General features: G+C 43.4%; 1 protein-coding gene across 10 annotated transcripts in view; it reads left to right on the top strand.

Annotated features, from left to right (window-relative positions):
- LIMCH1 (LIM and calponin homology domains 1) overlaps positions 1–15,446 on the top strand; it is a 217,692-nt gene extending 202,246 nt beyond the window's left edge. For 9 of the 10 annotated variants that reach the window (XM_079989583.1, XM_079989578.1, XM_079989581.1 and 6 more), the window contains 6 exons: positions 946–1,064; positions 2,184–2,307; positions 3,102–3,194; positions 4,540–4,648; positions 5,789–5,891; positions 9,717–15,446. In XM_079989583.1, the coding sequence (XP_079845709.1) occupies positions 946–1,064; positions 2,184–2,307; positions 3,102–3,194; positions 4,540–4,648; positions 5,789–5,891; positions 9,717–9,742 (574 nt within the window). In that variant the 3' untranslated portion in view covers positions 9,743–15,446. The remainder of the gene's footprint in view (positions 1–945; positions 1,065–2,183; positions 2,308–3,101; positions 3,195–4,539; positions 4,649–5,788; positions 5,892–9,716) is intronic. The other variant, XM_079989580.1, reaches the window with a different exon arrangement.
- The last annotated feature ends 369 nt before the right edge of the window (positions 15,447–15,815 follow it).

A 15,815-nucleotide genomic window follows, 5' to 3' on the forward strand; every position in this document is an offset into this window, starting at 1 on the left:
CAGGCTGAATGATGAGGATGGAGACACTCTTTCAGGTATACTAGATCAAGGCCTTTTAGGGCTTTAAAAGACAGCACCAACAATTGAATTGTGCTCAGAAATGTAGTTCAAGCCAATGTATATGGTCTTGGCTGCCACTCCCAGTCACCAGTCTAGCTGTCGCATTCCGGATTACAGTGGTACCTCAGGTTAAGTACTTAATTCATTCCGGAGGTCCGTACTTAACCTGAAACTGTTCTTAACCTGAAGCACCACTTTATCTAATGGGGCCTCCTGCTGCCGCCACACTGCCGGAGCACGATTTCTGTTCTCATCCTGAAGCAAAGTTCTTAACCTGAAGCACTATTTCTGGGTTAGCGGAGTCTGTAACCTGAAGCATATGTAACCTGAAACGTATGTAACCTGAGGTACCACTGTAGTTGTTATTTCCAAGTCACCTTCATAGAGCGCATTGCGGGAGATAACTAGAGCATGCATCACTCTGGCAAGACAGTCGGCGGGCAGGTAGGGTCTCATCCTGCATACCAGATGGAGCTGGTAGACAGCTGCCCTGGATGGAGAATTGGCCTGCGCCTCCATGGACAGCTGTGAGTCCAAAATGACTCCCAGGCTGTGTACCTGGTCCTTCAGGGGCACAGTTACCCCATTCAGGACCAGGGAGTCCCCCATACCAGCCTATCCCTTGTCCCCACAAAACAGTACTTCTGCCTTGTCAGGATTCAACCTGATAACATCACTAGTTGGTTTTCATGTACAAAACAGCTGCCGCCAGAGCTAAGAGCAAACAGATTTTCATATCATCTCAAATGCAATACTTTATCATAGGAAGAGTGTGCTGCCAAAATCAAAGCTACCTGGGCCTCCCCAAATGGGTAGCCTAATTTGAAATGTAATTATGAAATCGCTCCATATTCTTCCTACCTTTTTATGTTTTGTGTTTATCAGCACTGTAAATAAAGAAGAATATATAGGAACCAGTAAACAGAGAGGAAATGAGCAAGACCCACAGATGTCCAGGACAGAATGTCTACAGCCCACTGAGATGACTTTGCCGCTGTGCCAGGGTACGTGAAGGCTTTTTAAATCTCTTTACAAAACAACAACTCTCTCCTAACTAGTTGAAACTACATTTGCAGTGAAAATAAAATCTACTATTCTCCTTTCTGGTATTGCATGTATTGTTAAATTTAGAGGAGACTGAAAGAATTAAAATACCTTGAGTTGTTTTGTGCAGAATCCAACCTCTTTATACAATGTGCGGTTTAGAAAAAGAAAAAGAAACCACTGCTCAGAAATTATCTTCGGAGAACTTTCAACATAGCCTTCACAAGGCTTCCAGACTCTTGTTGCTATTTCACTTGTGGAATTCAATCACGTACCATGATGTAATGGGATAAGGGGTTGCTTGTGCGTAAGCGCTAAAACGCTCCCAGTTTTGTAGTCAGTTTTTACACTCTCCCTAACCGCACAGCCATAAGTGCGTGGCTGCCTTAATCACTGGCAGAATCCGTCAGTGGGCATTTCCTGAATTTCTTCCAACATAAGAGTTCTTTGACAGAAAGTCTCCTCCTTGATTCCCTGCGCAACAGCTTTCTGCGCAGAGTGGGCGTTCCAAGGGGAGGTCCTGAGCTCTCACCACTAGTCTCGCTTGAAGCGTCTCTGAGCCTCACCTCCGACGCTGTCTCCTCCTCCCCTCCTTCTTAGGCGGAAACTCTCCCTCTCCCCCTGCTGGTTCCTTCCTCAGCATCTGAGGGTCTCCCAGCATCCGAGAGCCTCTCCACCCCCCTGAGCTCCGATGGCAGTTCCCTGACACATGAAATTCAGCTTCCACGTTTAAAGTGAATTTGGTACATAACAAACGTGCTTGCAAAATAAGCCAGACACCTTGTGATAAGGAAAGTGAGGAGAAATGCTCTGGGTGTGTATGTGAATGACAGTTGCTTCAGGGAACGTCCTGTAACCTCCCTGGAAACAAATCACTCAATAAAGAGGTTTTCTGGAAGTGCAAAAGGCTCGAAAAATGACCCTCTCCATGCTCGACAACCGTAGCAATGTAGCTATGGGTCTTTTTCAAAGCTTTATGGTACCTTTCTTTTGGGTGTGTGTTCGTATTCAGAAATGTTCCCTGTCAAAGAACCCCTTTATTATGCAAGTGTTTGCCTAATTCGAATCTCTCTCTCCAGATGTTACGTGGAATCAGCAGTCATTAACTACGCAGAGCCCACGTGTTTCAGACACGAAACAGAAAAACTTTCCGTCGGAACATAATTTAGGTCTGCCGGTCAGTTCCGCAAGAGAAATGAGGAGGTAGGTAACAGAGTTGTCAACACTTAACAACACTAACAGGACGGGCTTAAAGGTTTGTCAGTTAAAATTAGAAACTTGTTTACAATGATAAAGAATCTCAAAGCAAAAGGAAAGGTAGACGGGGGGAATGAGAAATGCGAATGAAATTATAATTGGAAGTTAGAAAGTCAGTTGGGTTGGGGGGGGATGGGGGGATGTCGTTGACTCGAGAGTGTCAGAATATAGGTAAGGTAAAGATAAAGGGATCCCTGACCATTAGGTCCAGTTGTGACCAACTCTGGGGTTGCGGCACTCATCTCACTTTATTGGCCGAGGGAGCCGGCGTACAGCTTCCGGGTCATGTGGCCAGAATGACTAAGCCGCCTCTGGCGAACCAGAGCAGCGCACGGAAACGCCATTTACCTTCCCGCCGGAGCGGTACCTATTTATCTACTTGCACTTTGACGTGCTTTCGAACTGCTAGGTTAGCAGGAGCAGGGACTGAGCAACAGGAGCTCACCCCGTCTCAGGTATTCGAACCACCGACTTTCTGATCGGCAAGTCCTAGGCTCTGTGGTTTAACCCACAGCGCCACCCGCGTCCCATAGATATGTAAAGATATGTAAAATCACACGGTGTTTTTTGAAAATGAAAATGCCAATAAATATTATAATAATAATAAAAAGGAGGTAGGTAACAGAGGCTTCTGTGACTTAATCAGCATAGTATGAGAGCATACAATCAGCTATGATATCACTTGGACTTGCACTTCCAAAGCTTCACCAGAGTTCCCTCTTGTTTTGTTTCTGTTTCAGGGCAGGCTGTCGAGAGAGCTCTGGAGCTGGGCGATCATCATCATCACCCTGTTCTCCTACAACTCAAAGCCAGTCACCCAACAGGTACAAAAGGTCAATAAGGATTTTCACAAGCTAATGAGCTGCTTTACAAAGTTATCATTTCAGCTAAAACCTCCTAACTGGTGTTTGAGGCGTACGAGTGGTGGCATAGATTAAGACGTTCCCAAAAGTATTTTATCACCCTGGAAAATATCTAGGAGCTGCTTCTACAGATAATGGGAGGTTGTTCGAATGCCATGTGGAGTGGAGGCAAAACATAAAGGAGATAGTTGTCTTAGGATGTCAGTTTGCATTTCTTAGTTCAAAAAGTATTGATCTGATGTGTAGAGATCTCTCCTATTCTACTTAATTCAAGGGAGTTCTGGAAGCTTTTCTGTGTGAAAGAAACAAACGGAAGGTTCATGATGTTTGGGTTATTCCTTCAGAGAAGCTGAGTACAGCTGGCTTAAACTGGTTCTCTTATCTCTTTCTGTCATGGTCATGCTGACTAGAAAAGTAAGGCCAGAAGGTGCCTGGGCTTCACTTTCTCTTTCTATCTCTTTTTCTTCTGGTGTGGTGTTCTGTACATAGTATGCTTAGTATTAAGGTTTAGACTTACTATAAGTTATTGTAAGTTTAAGTTAAGTCTGCTGCAACTGGATTTCTTATGGACAGTGCAAATCCTGAATGTATTGGATTTGTGACCATTATTCTCATTTGCCTTCAGTAGCAGTAAAGCTCTGCTGGATGAAATACAATTGCCTCTGGTCTGTTTTTTGAGGAATCCTGCAATGAGTTTAAGTTGTTATTCTGCTAACTATACGTTGGAATCTACTCTGACTCAGTACTGAGTAGAATTTCAGTGGCACAGGATCCTATCAAACCACCACGAATATGGAGCACATCTACATGGCGCTTGCCTTAGAGGAATAACTCATGCTGTAGCTATGATGGATGTAGCCCTGTGGGTGTCTCAGCCAGAAACAGTTCCTTCCTGTGTGATCCAGTTGACAGGAAACCGAAATGAACTGTGGTGCAGTATGCTCATTGTCCATTGGGCTACTCTGGTGAAGATGTCTCTCTCTTCTAGGAGATTCACTACCCTTGCCAACCACAGGTAGCCACTGTCCATAATGTCAGCTTAGTACAGTGTTTCTCATAGTGTAGGAGAGGAGCCCCACCTTTGGGGTATGAGAGATCCTCAGCGGCTGGATGCCCTGCTTGGCCATGAATGGTTTGAGCACTCGCTAGGTCCTCAACGCTTTGGCTAGCTGGAGGACAAACCAGCCTTTTCAGGGCAGCGGCAGGTTTCCTCTCGTACCAAACATCAGCTTTGTGAGTGAGAGGATTTTCACGGGGGCCACGGCATGGGAGGAAATGTTTGAATCTGGTTTTGACGTTTCTTTCTTTCTTTTAGGTCTGTCAGTGGAAAGAAACTCTGCTCTAGCTGCGGACAGCCTCTCGGGAAAGGCGCAGCCATGATTATCGAAACACTCGGTCTTTATTTCCATATTCAGTGCTTCAGGGTAGGATTCCTCAGTAACATATTCTCCCTAAAGGATGGCCTGCCTGTTGCCTTTTGCATGGCAGTTCCCTTCAGCACAGTTGGGAGGTTTAGTGCAACTTGCCTTGCGGGTGCTTATACCCTCTGTTTCTTTCTGGTGATGGACGCTCCACCATCCCGAGCCGTCTATGTGGCAAGCTACTCCAGACAACGCAGCCACTAGAAATCCTCCTGCTTTGATGTCAGGCATCAGGGAATCTGATCCCTCCCACAGTGGCAGCCAAGAAGCAGATAAACAATAAAAGTTCTTACCAAGCAATTTATTCAATAATTCACAGAGAGCGACGAAGGAAGGCAGTCTCCCTAAGATAATGGCGTTGCTCTGAGTAAAGTCCCGCCCCCTCCATCTCTCCTATTCTACATCACCCCTGTGTCAGCTAATCTGAGCTTTCTTCCCCTGAGCTCTCTGTTCTAATACCCTTAATGCACGCCTGGTCCTGGGTGAGGGGGTGGTCAGGAATGCTTTCCAGAGACACTGAGTCTGTCAGCTGTCTCTCCCCTGGTGCTGCTTCTTCTTCCTGCTGTTCCTCTCCCAATATTTCCCAGCTTCTCCCCTCTGCAGCCTCTGAACTGTGCCCTTCTGCAAACCACTATTCTAAATCTATACTGTCCTCCTGTTCTCAGGAAGGTTCAGGAGAAAGGGCGGGGGTGGTCTCTACCGTTCCTCCTCACTCCAGCCCCTGGCACTTGGAGACGGTGAAGATGTAGCGAGGAACTATGGAAATATTTTTTTCTTTTTAACCCAAACAAAGATGCACACCCAGATGGCGTATCCATACCACTGACTTAAGCTATCATTTAATTTCTTGGGAATTCTGGGAACAGTAATCATGTGATAGGGAGTAAGGGAAGGGATATGTCAGAGTGAAAACTCTCACCAAAGTACAGATCCCAGGATTCTTGGTGGATGGGCACCATGACAATTAACCTGGTATAAAAGCAACATAGTTTGGGTATTATTATTATTATTATTATTATTATTATTCCCTGCCCATCTGGCTGGGTTTCCCCAGCCACTCTGGGCAGCCTACAGCATATCCCTAGATATCCCGATGAATGTATTATTTAACTTTAATTATATCCACTCTTTATCAATAAATAGTGTGGAATCTGCAAGGGACAACTTGGAGATGCAGCAAGCGGAACAGACGTCCGGATTAGAAGTGGTCTTCTCAACTGCAATGATTGTTACATCAGATCCAGAAGTAAGTACCGGGGACTGGTCTCAACGTGATATTTACTGTGTGTGTGTGTGTGTGTGTGTGTGTGTGGTTTTTTCCCCCAACACCACCTACTACAGTGGCCTTGCAAATATGCCCAGGGCCTATGCCACCCCACAAAAAAAAAAATACAAAAAAAATTACTACCTCACTTGCCAACACATACCGGTTGAGATAAATCATTTGCGCATCAGTTGCCTGAAAGATGTGTGCAAACAAACAAAAGTGCCCTGAGGCACTTTACACCACCCTCTTGTGCACACTAACTCAGAAGTAAGTCGCACTGTGGTTAGTGGGTTTACTTCATGGCAAGGGTGCCTCAAGGCCTTGCATAATTCCCCTGGGAGAAAATGCGAGTCTCCCCCTGAGATCAGTGGGACTTAAAAGTGCCTAGCTATGGCATGATCCAACCCTACCCCACATTTTACTAAAACTGATCAGATGTAGGCAATTTGCACTCCTCACAGGTGAATGGGCAAGTAGTTATTTACAGGTATGTCCAACATATAATCTTGTAATGATTTAATTTCTTGTTGAAACTGTATACTTTTCTTATTCATTCATTCATTCATTCACTCATTCGTTCCATTTATATCCCACCTTTCTTTCTCCTTGCCTCCTGCCCCAGACCCCTATTTTATTCCACAGCAATCCAATGAGGTAGATTCAGGTAGGTAGCCGTGTTGGTCTGACGCAGTCAAAATAAATAAAAAAACTGCCCAGTAGCACCTCAGAGACCAGCCAAGTTTGTTCTGGATATAAGCTTTCGTGTGCATGCACACATGAAGAAATGTACATGCACACGAAAGCTTATATCCAGAACAAAACACGTCAAAGTGCAAGTAGATAAATAGGTACCGCTCCAGCGGGAAGGTAAACGATGTTTCCATGCGCTGCTCTAGTTCGCCAGAAGCGGCTTAGTCATGCTGGCCACATGACCCGGAAGCTGTATGCCGGCTCCCTCGGCCAATAAAGCGAGGTGAGCGCCACAACCCCAGAGTCGTCCGCAACTGGACCTAACGGTCAGGGTTCCCTTTACCCCTTTACCTTTAAGGTGCTATTGCACTGCTTTTTATTTATTTCCAGTTAGGTCGGTTAGGCTGAGAGAATATGATGGGCTAAAGGTCACTCGGTGAATCTCACCCTGGGTCTCCCCAGTCCTGGTCCGACACTCATTACCGCACCACAATGAGCAATGATCCTCACAAAGAGTGACTTGGAGATTGTAGGTTTTGCCTCCCGATCTTTTTCCTGGTTAGTCGTACCGATAGCTGAAATAATCTAGCACTGCGAAAGCAACAGTACTAAATGCTAGAGCTAACGGGATATTAAGAGGCTGATCGCAGTAAAATAAAATACTACCATTGTCACATAAAAGAGGGGATGCTTGCATGTTCTGTAAACCCACAAGATACTCGTAACTGCAAGAAGGTTGCAGTCTTGATATTCCACCGTTGTGAGTTTGTAAACTGGCTCTGGAGCACAGGCTGTGGGAAATGGCAGAAGAAACCGCTCTGATTCCTTTCAAAATTCAGTGCAAAAGGCCAGGAAGGGACAGAGGCTGTTCCTGCCTCTCTGCATTCACCTGTTTGCACTGATCTTTTAGCACTGCCTAGCTCATTTGCTAATTTAGCAGAAGGCAGGCTGTCCCAGCTGGCTCAGAGGGTACGGCTGCTCACATTCCATGATGCATGCTTAATAATAATAATTTATTATTTATATTCCACACATCTGGCTGGGCCTGTGGAACACCCTCCAACCAGATGTCAAAAAGAACAACAACTACCAGACTTTTAGAAGACATCTGAAGGCAGCCCTGTTTAGGGAAGCTTTTAATGTTTGATGCATTACTGTATTTTAATATTTTGTTGGAAGCCGCCCAGAGTGGTTGGGGAAGCCCAGCCAGATGGGCTGGGTATAAATATTTTAGATATGACAGAGTAGCATGGAAACAGGAAGCCTGTGATATGTGTGTTTGCCCAGTGTCACTGCCCTATCCTAAGATGCTCTGCGGACAAGTTGATACATACATGTTTGCCATTAGATAGCTTAATAATAATAATAATAATAATAATAATAATAATAATTTATTATTATTATTATTTATACCCCACCCATCTGGCTGGGTTTCCCCAGCCACTCTGGGCGGCTCCCAACAGAATGTTAAAAACACGATAAAACATCAAACATTAAAAAATTCCGTAAACAGGGCTGCCTTCAGATGTCTTCTAAAAGTCAGGTAGTTGTTTATTTGTTTATTTCCTTGACATCTGATGGGAGGCATTCCACAGTGTGGGTGCCACTACTGAGAAGGCCCTCTGCCTGGTTCCCTGTAACTTGGCTTCTCGCAGTGAGGGAACTGCCAGAAGGACCTTGGTGCTGGACCTCAGTGTCCGGGTAGAACGATGGGGGTGGAGACACTCCTTCAGATGCTTTGAGTAAAGAAAGGAACCGCAACAGATGTACCTCTCCTCTTTCCTGGGAAGAAAAAGTGTGTTGTTATAAAGAGAATGAGAAGAAAAAAACTAAATCTAAGCTGCTGCTTTTTGCGCTGGGAAACACTTCCACATCCTGAAAGGTAGAGGGCACTGTTGTATAGTTTCACAGTCAATTTGCACCAGGGAGTCGCACGTTTTTGGCAGGAACTGTTGTAAATATGAAATGAACAATGGATAAATTATCATTTAGATATGTGGCTTTAATTATTTCAATCCCACATTCTCCTTTGACTTTGAATCTAACTGCTATAGCCTGTTCTGCGAAAGGGTGGACAGAAAGTAGACGGAGATTTGACGGAAAACCACGTTCCTGTTTCCAGTTGCTGACTACTGCTGAGATTTTTGCAATGCTAAGGAAACGCTAGTGTGCTCACTTAGTGGGGAGCTGGGGGGAGCCATGGAGAGGTGGGAGAAAGGTGTGCATCGCGCCTGATCTCTCAACCCTGGTTGAGTAACTGCATATAAAGCACATCGCTTTTCCCAAAGAATTCTGGGAACTGTGGTTTATCCATCTCAGAGCCTCAATTCCAGCATCTCCTTTAAATGTACACAGCCATATAAGACCCGGTGTTGCTCTGCACCCTCTCTTCAGCTGTTTAAGATTGGAAATACAGAAGGAAGGAGGTCATAGGATGCTTGTACACAAAAAATACATTGCAGTTGCCATTAATTTGATTCTGAATTGATTTTAGAATGCTGTGTTACTTTTATTGTTGTTAGCGGCTCTGAGCCCAGCTTCGGCTGGGGAGGGCAGGATATAAATAAATTTTTATTGTTTATTATTTTCATTTTTTATTTTTAAAATTTTATTAATTTTCACAAAATTATAAACAAAACGAACAAATAAACAAACGAACAAACTTAGATCATAGCCTTATTAAAATTACACTTATTAACATTGTTAAGTGACTTCCTCGCTTCCCCTTGGTTGAATTTCCATGCATATCCTTTTAACAGTTTTCCAAATCAAGGTTCTTATGAAATTTAACTTAAACATTAACATCCTTATACCTTTTCATTTTAAAATTAAACATGTTAATTCATCACTTAACTTATATAAAATCCTAAGCCAATTAAGTATATGCAAGCTATTTCCAGTTAATTTAACTTTACATATTTAACTAAATAATCATTAAATTTTGTCCATTCTTCCTGATACTCCTCCCCCTTCTGGTCGCGGACTCTTCCGGTTAGGTCGGCTAGCTCCGAAAACTCCATCATCTTCATATTATTTTTATTATTTGTTGCTTCCGGACGTGAAGAATGGCGTAAGCGCTTTCACTTTTTCTACCCGTTTTTGTCTTAATTATAGCCGCTGGTCAGCCCACGACTTTGTGACATGGATTTCAGTCTTGCGTGCAAATGTGTTCTCCAAGAAGGATTGTCGCTGTTGTTCTGTTCCTGGGGCTGCTTCGGGACAATCACTTGTCAGAGCTTATATCCATGGACTTGATAGCTCTCATCTCATCTTTGCAAGGCAGGCACAAAAGGCTACATCCAATGCAATACATATTCCACCCCCTTTCTTAATTCACTTACATGTATGAAGTTCATCTATGGACTTTCAGCTCCTTTTCCCCTCTTGCAGGAGCGTGCGTGTTCCATATTATCAGTTACGTTTGGTTTCCGAATCTGCTCTTATGAAAGTAACAAGGAAATAAAGATGCAATAAACCTGTTCTGTTTCTAATACGACTAGGAACTGAGAATGTTAAGTTTACACTACTTTTTGTAGATGTTCTATAATATGCCAATGTGTAAATCTAATTAGTTGCATTTGAAGAAGAAAATTTTAACAGCATGACAGAAAGGAGTTTCCCCCCTGTTTTGTTTCTGAAGTGGTAACATTTTTATATATATACAAAGACACTAGTTTGATCCAAACATCCTGTAATTCTGAAACATTTTACTATATTACTTTCAGTGGAAGTCAGGAAATTGAGTGAGCAAGTGATTGCATGTTCAATCCTACACCCATGGACCTGGGGATAGGGTCCACTGAACTCAGTGGGGTTTACTTCTGAGTAGACATGCCTAGGATTGGACTGACAGTCATGCCATCTGTTGTGTGCATAAAATGATGTTTCTTGTAATAACAAACTATTTTACCGAATGAAGTGTTTTCTCTAAGCTTAAATAATACATGCATTTGAGGTTGTAGAAATACCCAGCAGGGATTGGTCGACTGGCAGCCCATGAGATGAATCTTCTTTCTGAAGCAATTTACCAGCCACTGGTAGCTGTACCCTGTTTTAATCGAGATGTGCCCAGGGTTTGACTTGGATGCGGGGGAAAGTTGGTACCTAAATCATCATCTAACCCAACCTCAATGCGGCTCCGTGAAGATGTGACGTTATTTCTCTCCCTTGGTGCTGGTGTGTAATGGTCCGTCTATGCCTCTGCACATGTGTACCATAATTGTGAAAGTGAAAGTGTTGCTGCTTTGGGGGGGGTGTGTAACTTTTTATGGAGTCTGACCCATAAACACCTAGCACCTCCAACCACTTGCTGTATGGAAAATAAAATGTCTACCGAGGATGCAGGACTTGGGGCACCCTGGAATAACCGTTAAGAAGTCCATCTTGAGATAAATATCATAGAACGACCACTGCAAATGCTTTCTGCAAGGTCGGTGGAGCAACATTGCAAGCCAAGGCTGCTAATTTTCGGTTGTAGGGAAAGATGTATGTGGGCGGTAGGGATGGAGACACACAGCCTGAAGAAAACAGGACAGACACTCTGGGATTTGGGGCTGTAGAGCCTTTCATTCTGCAGAGAGTGGGCATGCTTGACGCTGGAGTATTCAGTGATGGGTACAACTTTGGGACTACTCATTTATATATTCCTGCTTCCAGTAAAGTTGCTGCAGAGTTGGTTAAACTTCTGTACCCCAATGATTTTGCATATATCGAATTTAAAGGGGGAACCTGGGCCCGTATGAATACATGGTAATAATCATATGATTTCGGCTGAGAACCTAAGCTCCTAAGCTGAAGCCGGTGAGATGCACTTCCAAATAAATATGCTTAGGATTTGGGTATGTTTACACGCACACAAATTTAGGACAAGGCCATGCACTTTTCTTCAAGGAGGGATAAAGTCCTCATGTGTCGGCTCTTCCTGGAACATTGCCTCTTATGCCAGTAGCCGTTTACTCTGAAGGGAAATTGCGCTACAAAGGCTTAAGAGTCAATGGCCTAGGAAGACAGCCTGAACACGTAGTGCATCGATGCGCATGTTTCCCAGGCTGTTTGTGTGCTCCCTTAGCAGTGTGGTCTTCATCATTATCCCCAGATTGATTCCCACACCACTCTGGTAACATGCATAATGTGGGAGGAGTACTATGAGTGTGGGCGTCGGATGTAGTTACTTTGACACTGGCGCATTCCCATTGTAGGAATGGGAAGTAGCCACATCGTTCCCCACATGCAGCCTCCTCGGTGTGCACATAACATTATGTTCTGGAGCAGCATGAGAATCAGCCACAAGGAAGGAGCAGCAGCAACCATGCTTTTCAGATAGCTAAAGAACCAGCCCTCTTGACCAATAATGATGGAAGTTTTCAAATGTGCAAGAAATAAAAGAGAGAGGGTGTTATATTTGAATCTGGATTTAAACCCGGTCAAATCAGGTGCACTGCGTGTGATTTAACATTTTCCTGACTCCTAAAGAACCGGGATGGTGATCAGAGGCAGCACGCTAGATTTGGCTGATGTGCTACGGTTGTAAAATAGTGGTTTGTGAGCAGTATTCGTTGGTATCTTCTGGAGGCTGAGTAAAGGTGCGAGAGATTGGAAAGCCTATGTAGTTATGGTCTTCAAAAAGGAAAAATATATTTATGCTGCCTTAAGAATATGAAAGCAACAAACAAAATTAATTGAGATTCCTTGTTGTATGTGACTGTATTTGCACATCGGTTATCTCTTGGTGGGCTAGCAGAAAGAAATAGTGGACATTTCTTAGGTAAGCAATAAATATTTTCTAAGGGTGACACAGTGTCACTATTTATTTATGTGTCTAGGTGGGTCTTGATGTGCAGTTGTGCAAACATGCAATGATGTCTCCTTTTGTCACTCAAAAGCATTTGTATACGATTGTGTCTATCTTAAAACATACGATTGTCTGATAGGAAGTTACACATTTCATTAAAATTGTGCCTTAGAAAATACAAGCTGTTGCACATTCACCAGTGACAGATGGATGTAATAATTGTGGTGTTGTTTTTTAAGAAAAAATATAATTTCTAAGGACAGAGATTGGCAATGAAGTTGTTCTGCAAACAACAAACCTTGTGGGACTGTCCATTTGACCCCCACATTGTGAGTAATCATTGAAGTGATTTGTTTGGAGATACATATAGATAACTTTGCTGTTTGAATGGATTGTGCTGTAGGCATAATACCTCTTTGTATAACAAGAAATGCACAGTATAAAAACTGAAACCACTGATTTGTGTAAGTACCTTTCTCCCTCACCAAAAAACTGAATTATTCCCCTGCTTGACTGCAGTTTTTACAAACGCTTCCCTTGGAATAAGCGCCATGGGGGGAAGAAAAGAAATTGCTTCTGAGTAAACAAGTATAGGATTACAGTGCAAAGCAGTCATTCCCAAACTGTGGACTGTGAGAGTGTTACTTGTGTGCTTTGTAACATGAACTGGACTGCATAGTTAAAAGCTCATGCAATTCCAAAGTGCAGGAGAGGCTGCCCGGTGTGTCTCTGCATGATGGATTGCTCCACCTTCCGCTCCTTCCGATCAGCCAAGCTGGAGGCAGATCATTCTGCGGTGTGTCTCTGTCTCCATTGCGTCATATTAAATACAGAGTTGCAGCAGAATTGGGCATCCTCCAAGGAGATTTCCCATTGCATCTCTGCATGAGTTTCTGCTCCTTCTGTTCAGCGGCTTATGCAGAAACGCAAGAAATTGGCTCCTCCTGGATAGCCATTCTTCCTCTCACACTCTACAAAAGGAAACTGCTTTGGGTGCAGCAGTGATGTGCGCCTCCGTTTTTAATTCAGACATGGCTGTGTCAGCTCTCAGAAGTTTGGGAAATTGCATCAAGGGTTGGAATCCAGCGTCTCCTGTTCAGGAAACGGCCTCTGCTTGTAAACAGACAGTCCTTGAGGTTCAGCTGGAAGGCAGGCCTCTGATCTGAGCACTGCGGTTTGCAAGCCCAAGTGCTCAGTTCCACAAATCGACTTGTCAGTGGCACAACCTATCGCGTTGTTTCTGTTCTCTTGTGAAACAGCAGGGGCTTCTGAGCCTGAGGGCCACACCCAAGCCTCTGGGGGCCACATGGCCACCTCACACTCCTCTGCAGACTGCACAAAACCCTTTCTCAGCTAATCCATGCAGATTAGTTGAGGGCGGGGATTTGTCACCATCTCTGCATTCAAGTGATCAATCCAATGACCAGGGAGGGGTGATTTACATCCCCACCGGGGCACTGAGCTCTACCCCTCCCCATAGCATTTGATCTACATTAACCCCCCGCCCCCCCCCCCCCCGTTTGCTGCTGCCACAAAAATCAGTGGCGTTCTGGTGGAAGAGAGAGACTAGTTCAGACCCTTGAACTGGGGCTTAGCCATCTCTGCTTCAAATAAAGGCAGATGTAAGGACCCAACACCAATGTTCTGAAGTTTATGCAGTTGTGGCATTCTTGCTATTGGCAGCAAGTGTGTTCCCTGCAAATTGGAGCTGGGTTGTGCGTTAAGTCTCCGGACTGATGCATCACTGCAGTCTACTGCGGTTGCACACCTGACCAGGAGATTTGTGTTTACGTTGGTGCCGTCTTAAAAGGTGTTGAGAGAGCAGTTTGGCATAGGTATTTAGTGCATGTGAAGGACTACGGATATGGGCCTGAACCCAGCTTACAGTTGGGTATCTTCAAGACTTTTGGGAACCAGTGGTGCTTAAGGGCACAGCTCTGTGCTTGTTTTAGTATAAGCCAGTGGGGAGCTCCGTTGAAATTAATAGAACTTGCCCCAAGAGCAGAAGGTGGTGTGTTCTTGTGCAGGTCCTGTTCAGTGGGTCTTGCACAACAGCATATCCCAATGGCTTGTGAAGATGTTGATTTGCACTTGTGTGCAAAGGTTGCTTTTTAAAAAAAATAAAAATGCAAAATCATGAGAATTGTGCAGATCTGATCCTGCTTTTAATAACCTTCAAGTCCTGCCAGTCTTCAGTAAGAGAGTAACTGCAGCCGGAATTTACATGCTAGCAGAATTTTTCAAGTGCAACGTTTTTATACGCAAACAGGATTTTATGGCACATCCACTTACGAATGTAGCTGACCATCTTTCTCCTTGTAAACTAAAAGATGGCAGCAGCTAACTTTACATGTATCAATACCTGAATCACTCACACGTTCCACTTCCATTAAGATGGATTAGTCACCAGCATAAAGATTTTTTTAAAAACTGTCAACTCTTCCTCCTTATATTTCATTTCAAATGAGTATGCACACTGCAGCCGCCTCATTATTTCCAGCTCTGTTTATAAACGTGTTAATATTTGTTTCACAAATAACTTGGGAATGGGTAAGGGTAGGGAATGGCCAGGGAGGGGGAGTTTATCTACTGCTATGTTGATTTGAAATGGTAAATAATGTGTTTCAAAAGATAATTTACTGTTGACGCGCCAATATAATAAACATAATGGATTAAAATAAAAACCCCAAAAAGTGTATTTAGCTTCTAATTTCTTTAGAGAGCAGGCATAACCATGTCATAATTATTTTTTTATATATTTCATTTTCAAAACTTCATAGTGGCCCTTATTCTTGTTATGTAGAATTAATTCCGTATTCTCTGTAGTTATCTATAAGTGGTATAAAAGTTGGTGAGCCAAAAGAGGGCTACTTTATATGCAAGATCACCAAAGGATGAAAGTCCTACTTGGGTTAATGTTGAATACCAGTTACACTAATCTCCATTGATGATATTTATTCTAAAATGCCTCTGGAAAGCAAGAGAATTCTTGTCTAAATGCAACAGCTTTTATAGTAAATGTTATGTTTATAAATAAACATTGATTAAAACTGGTGCTGTTTGACTTTTAATTGTTTTGGTATAGCCAAACATAATAAAACTTTGCAGGAAACGAATATATTTTGTTTGGTGCCTGGTGCTATACTTTTTGCTAGAAGCCGTAGAACAGGTATTGAAAATCCAGGAATCTGTTTTCCGTCTTGAGATGTGTGATGTGCAGAGCTAAATTCCCATTGGATGGAAAGTGTACTGTAGATTGTTACCTGAAAACTTCTCATTGATAAATCAATAGTCCAGAGATACAAGTGCTGCCCCTAGTCTCTTGGAACATACCCAAGTTTGAATTGGATCTATATGACTTGATTTTTGGAAATCTGGCATATTGGAGAGGGGCATGTGTGTGAGAACATTCAAGAAAGGTA

Source organism: Podarcis cretensis (genome assembly GCF_951804945.1).
Source record: "Podarcis cretensis genome assembly, chromosome: 9".
NCBI lineage: Eukaryota > Metazoa > Chordata > Lepidosauria > Squamata > Lacertidae > Podarcis > Podarcis cretensis.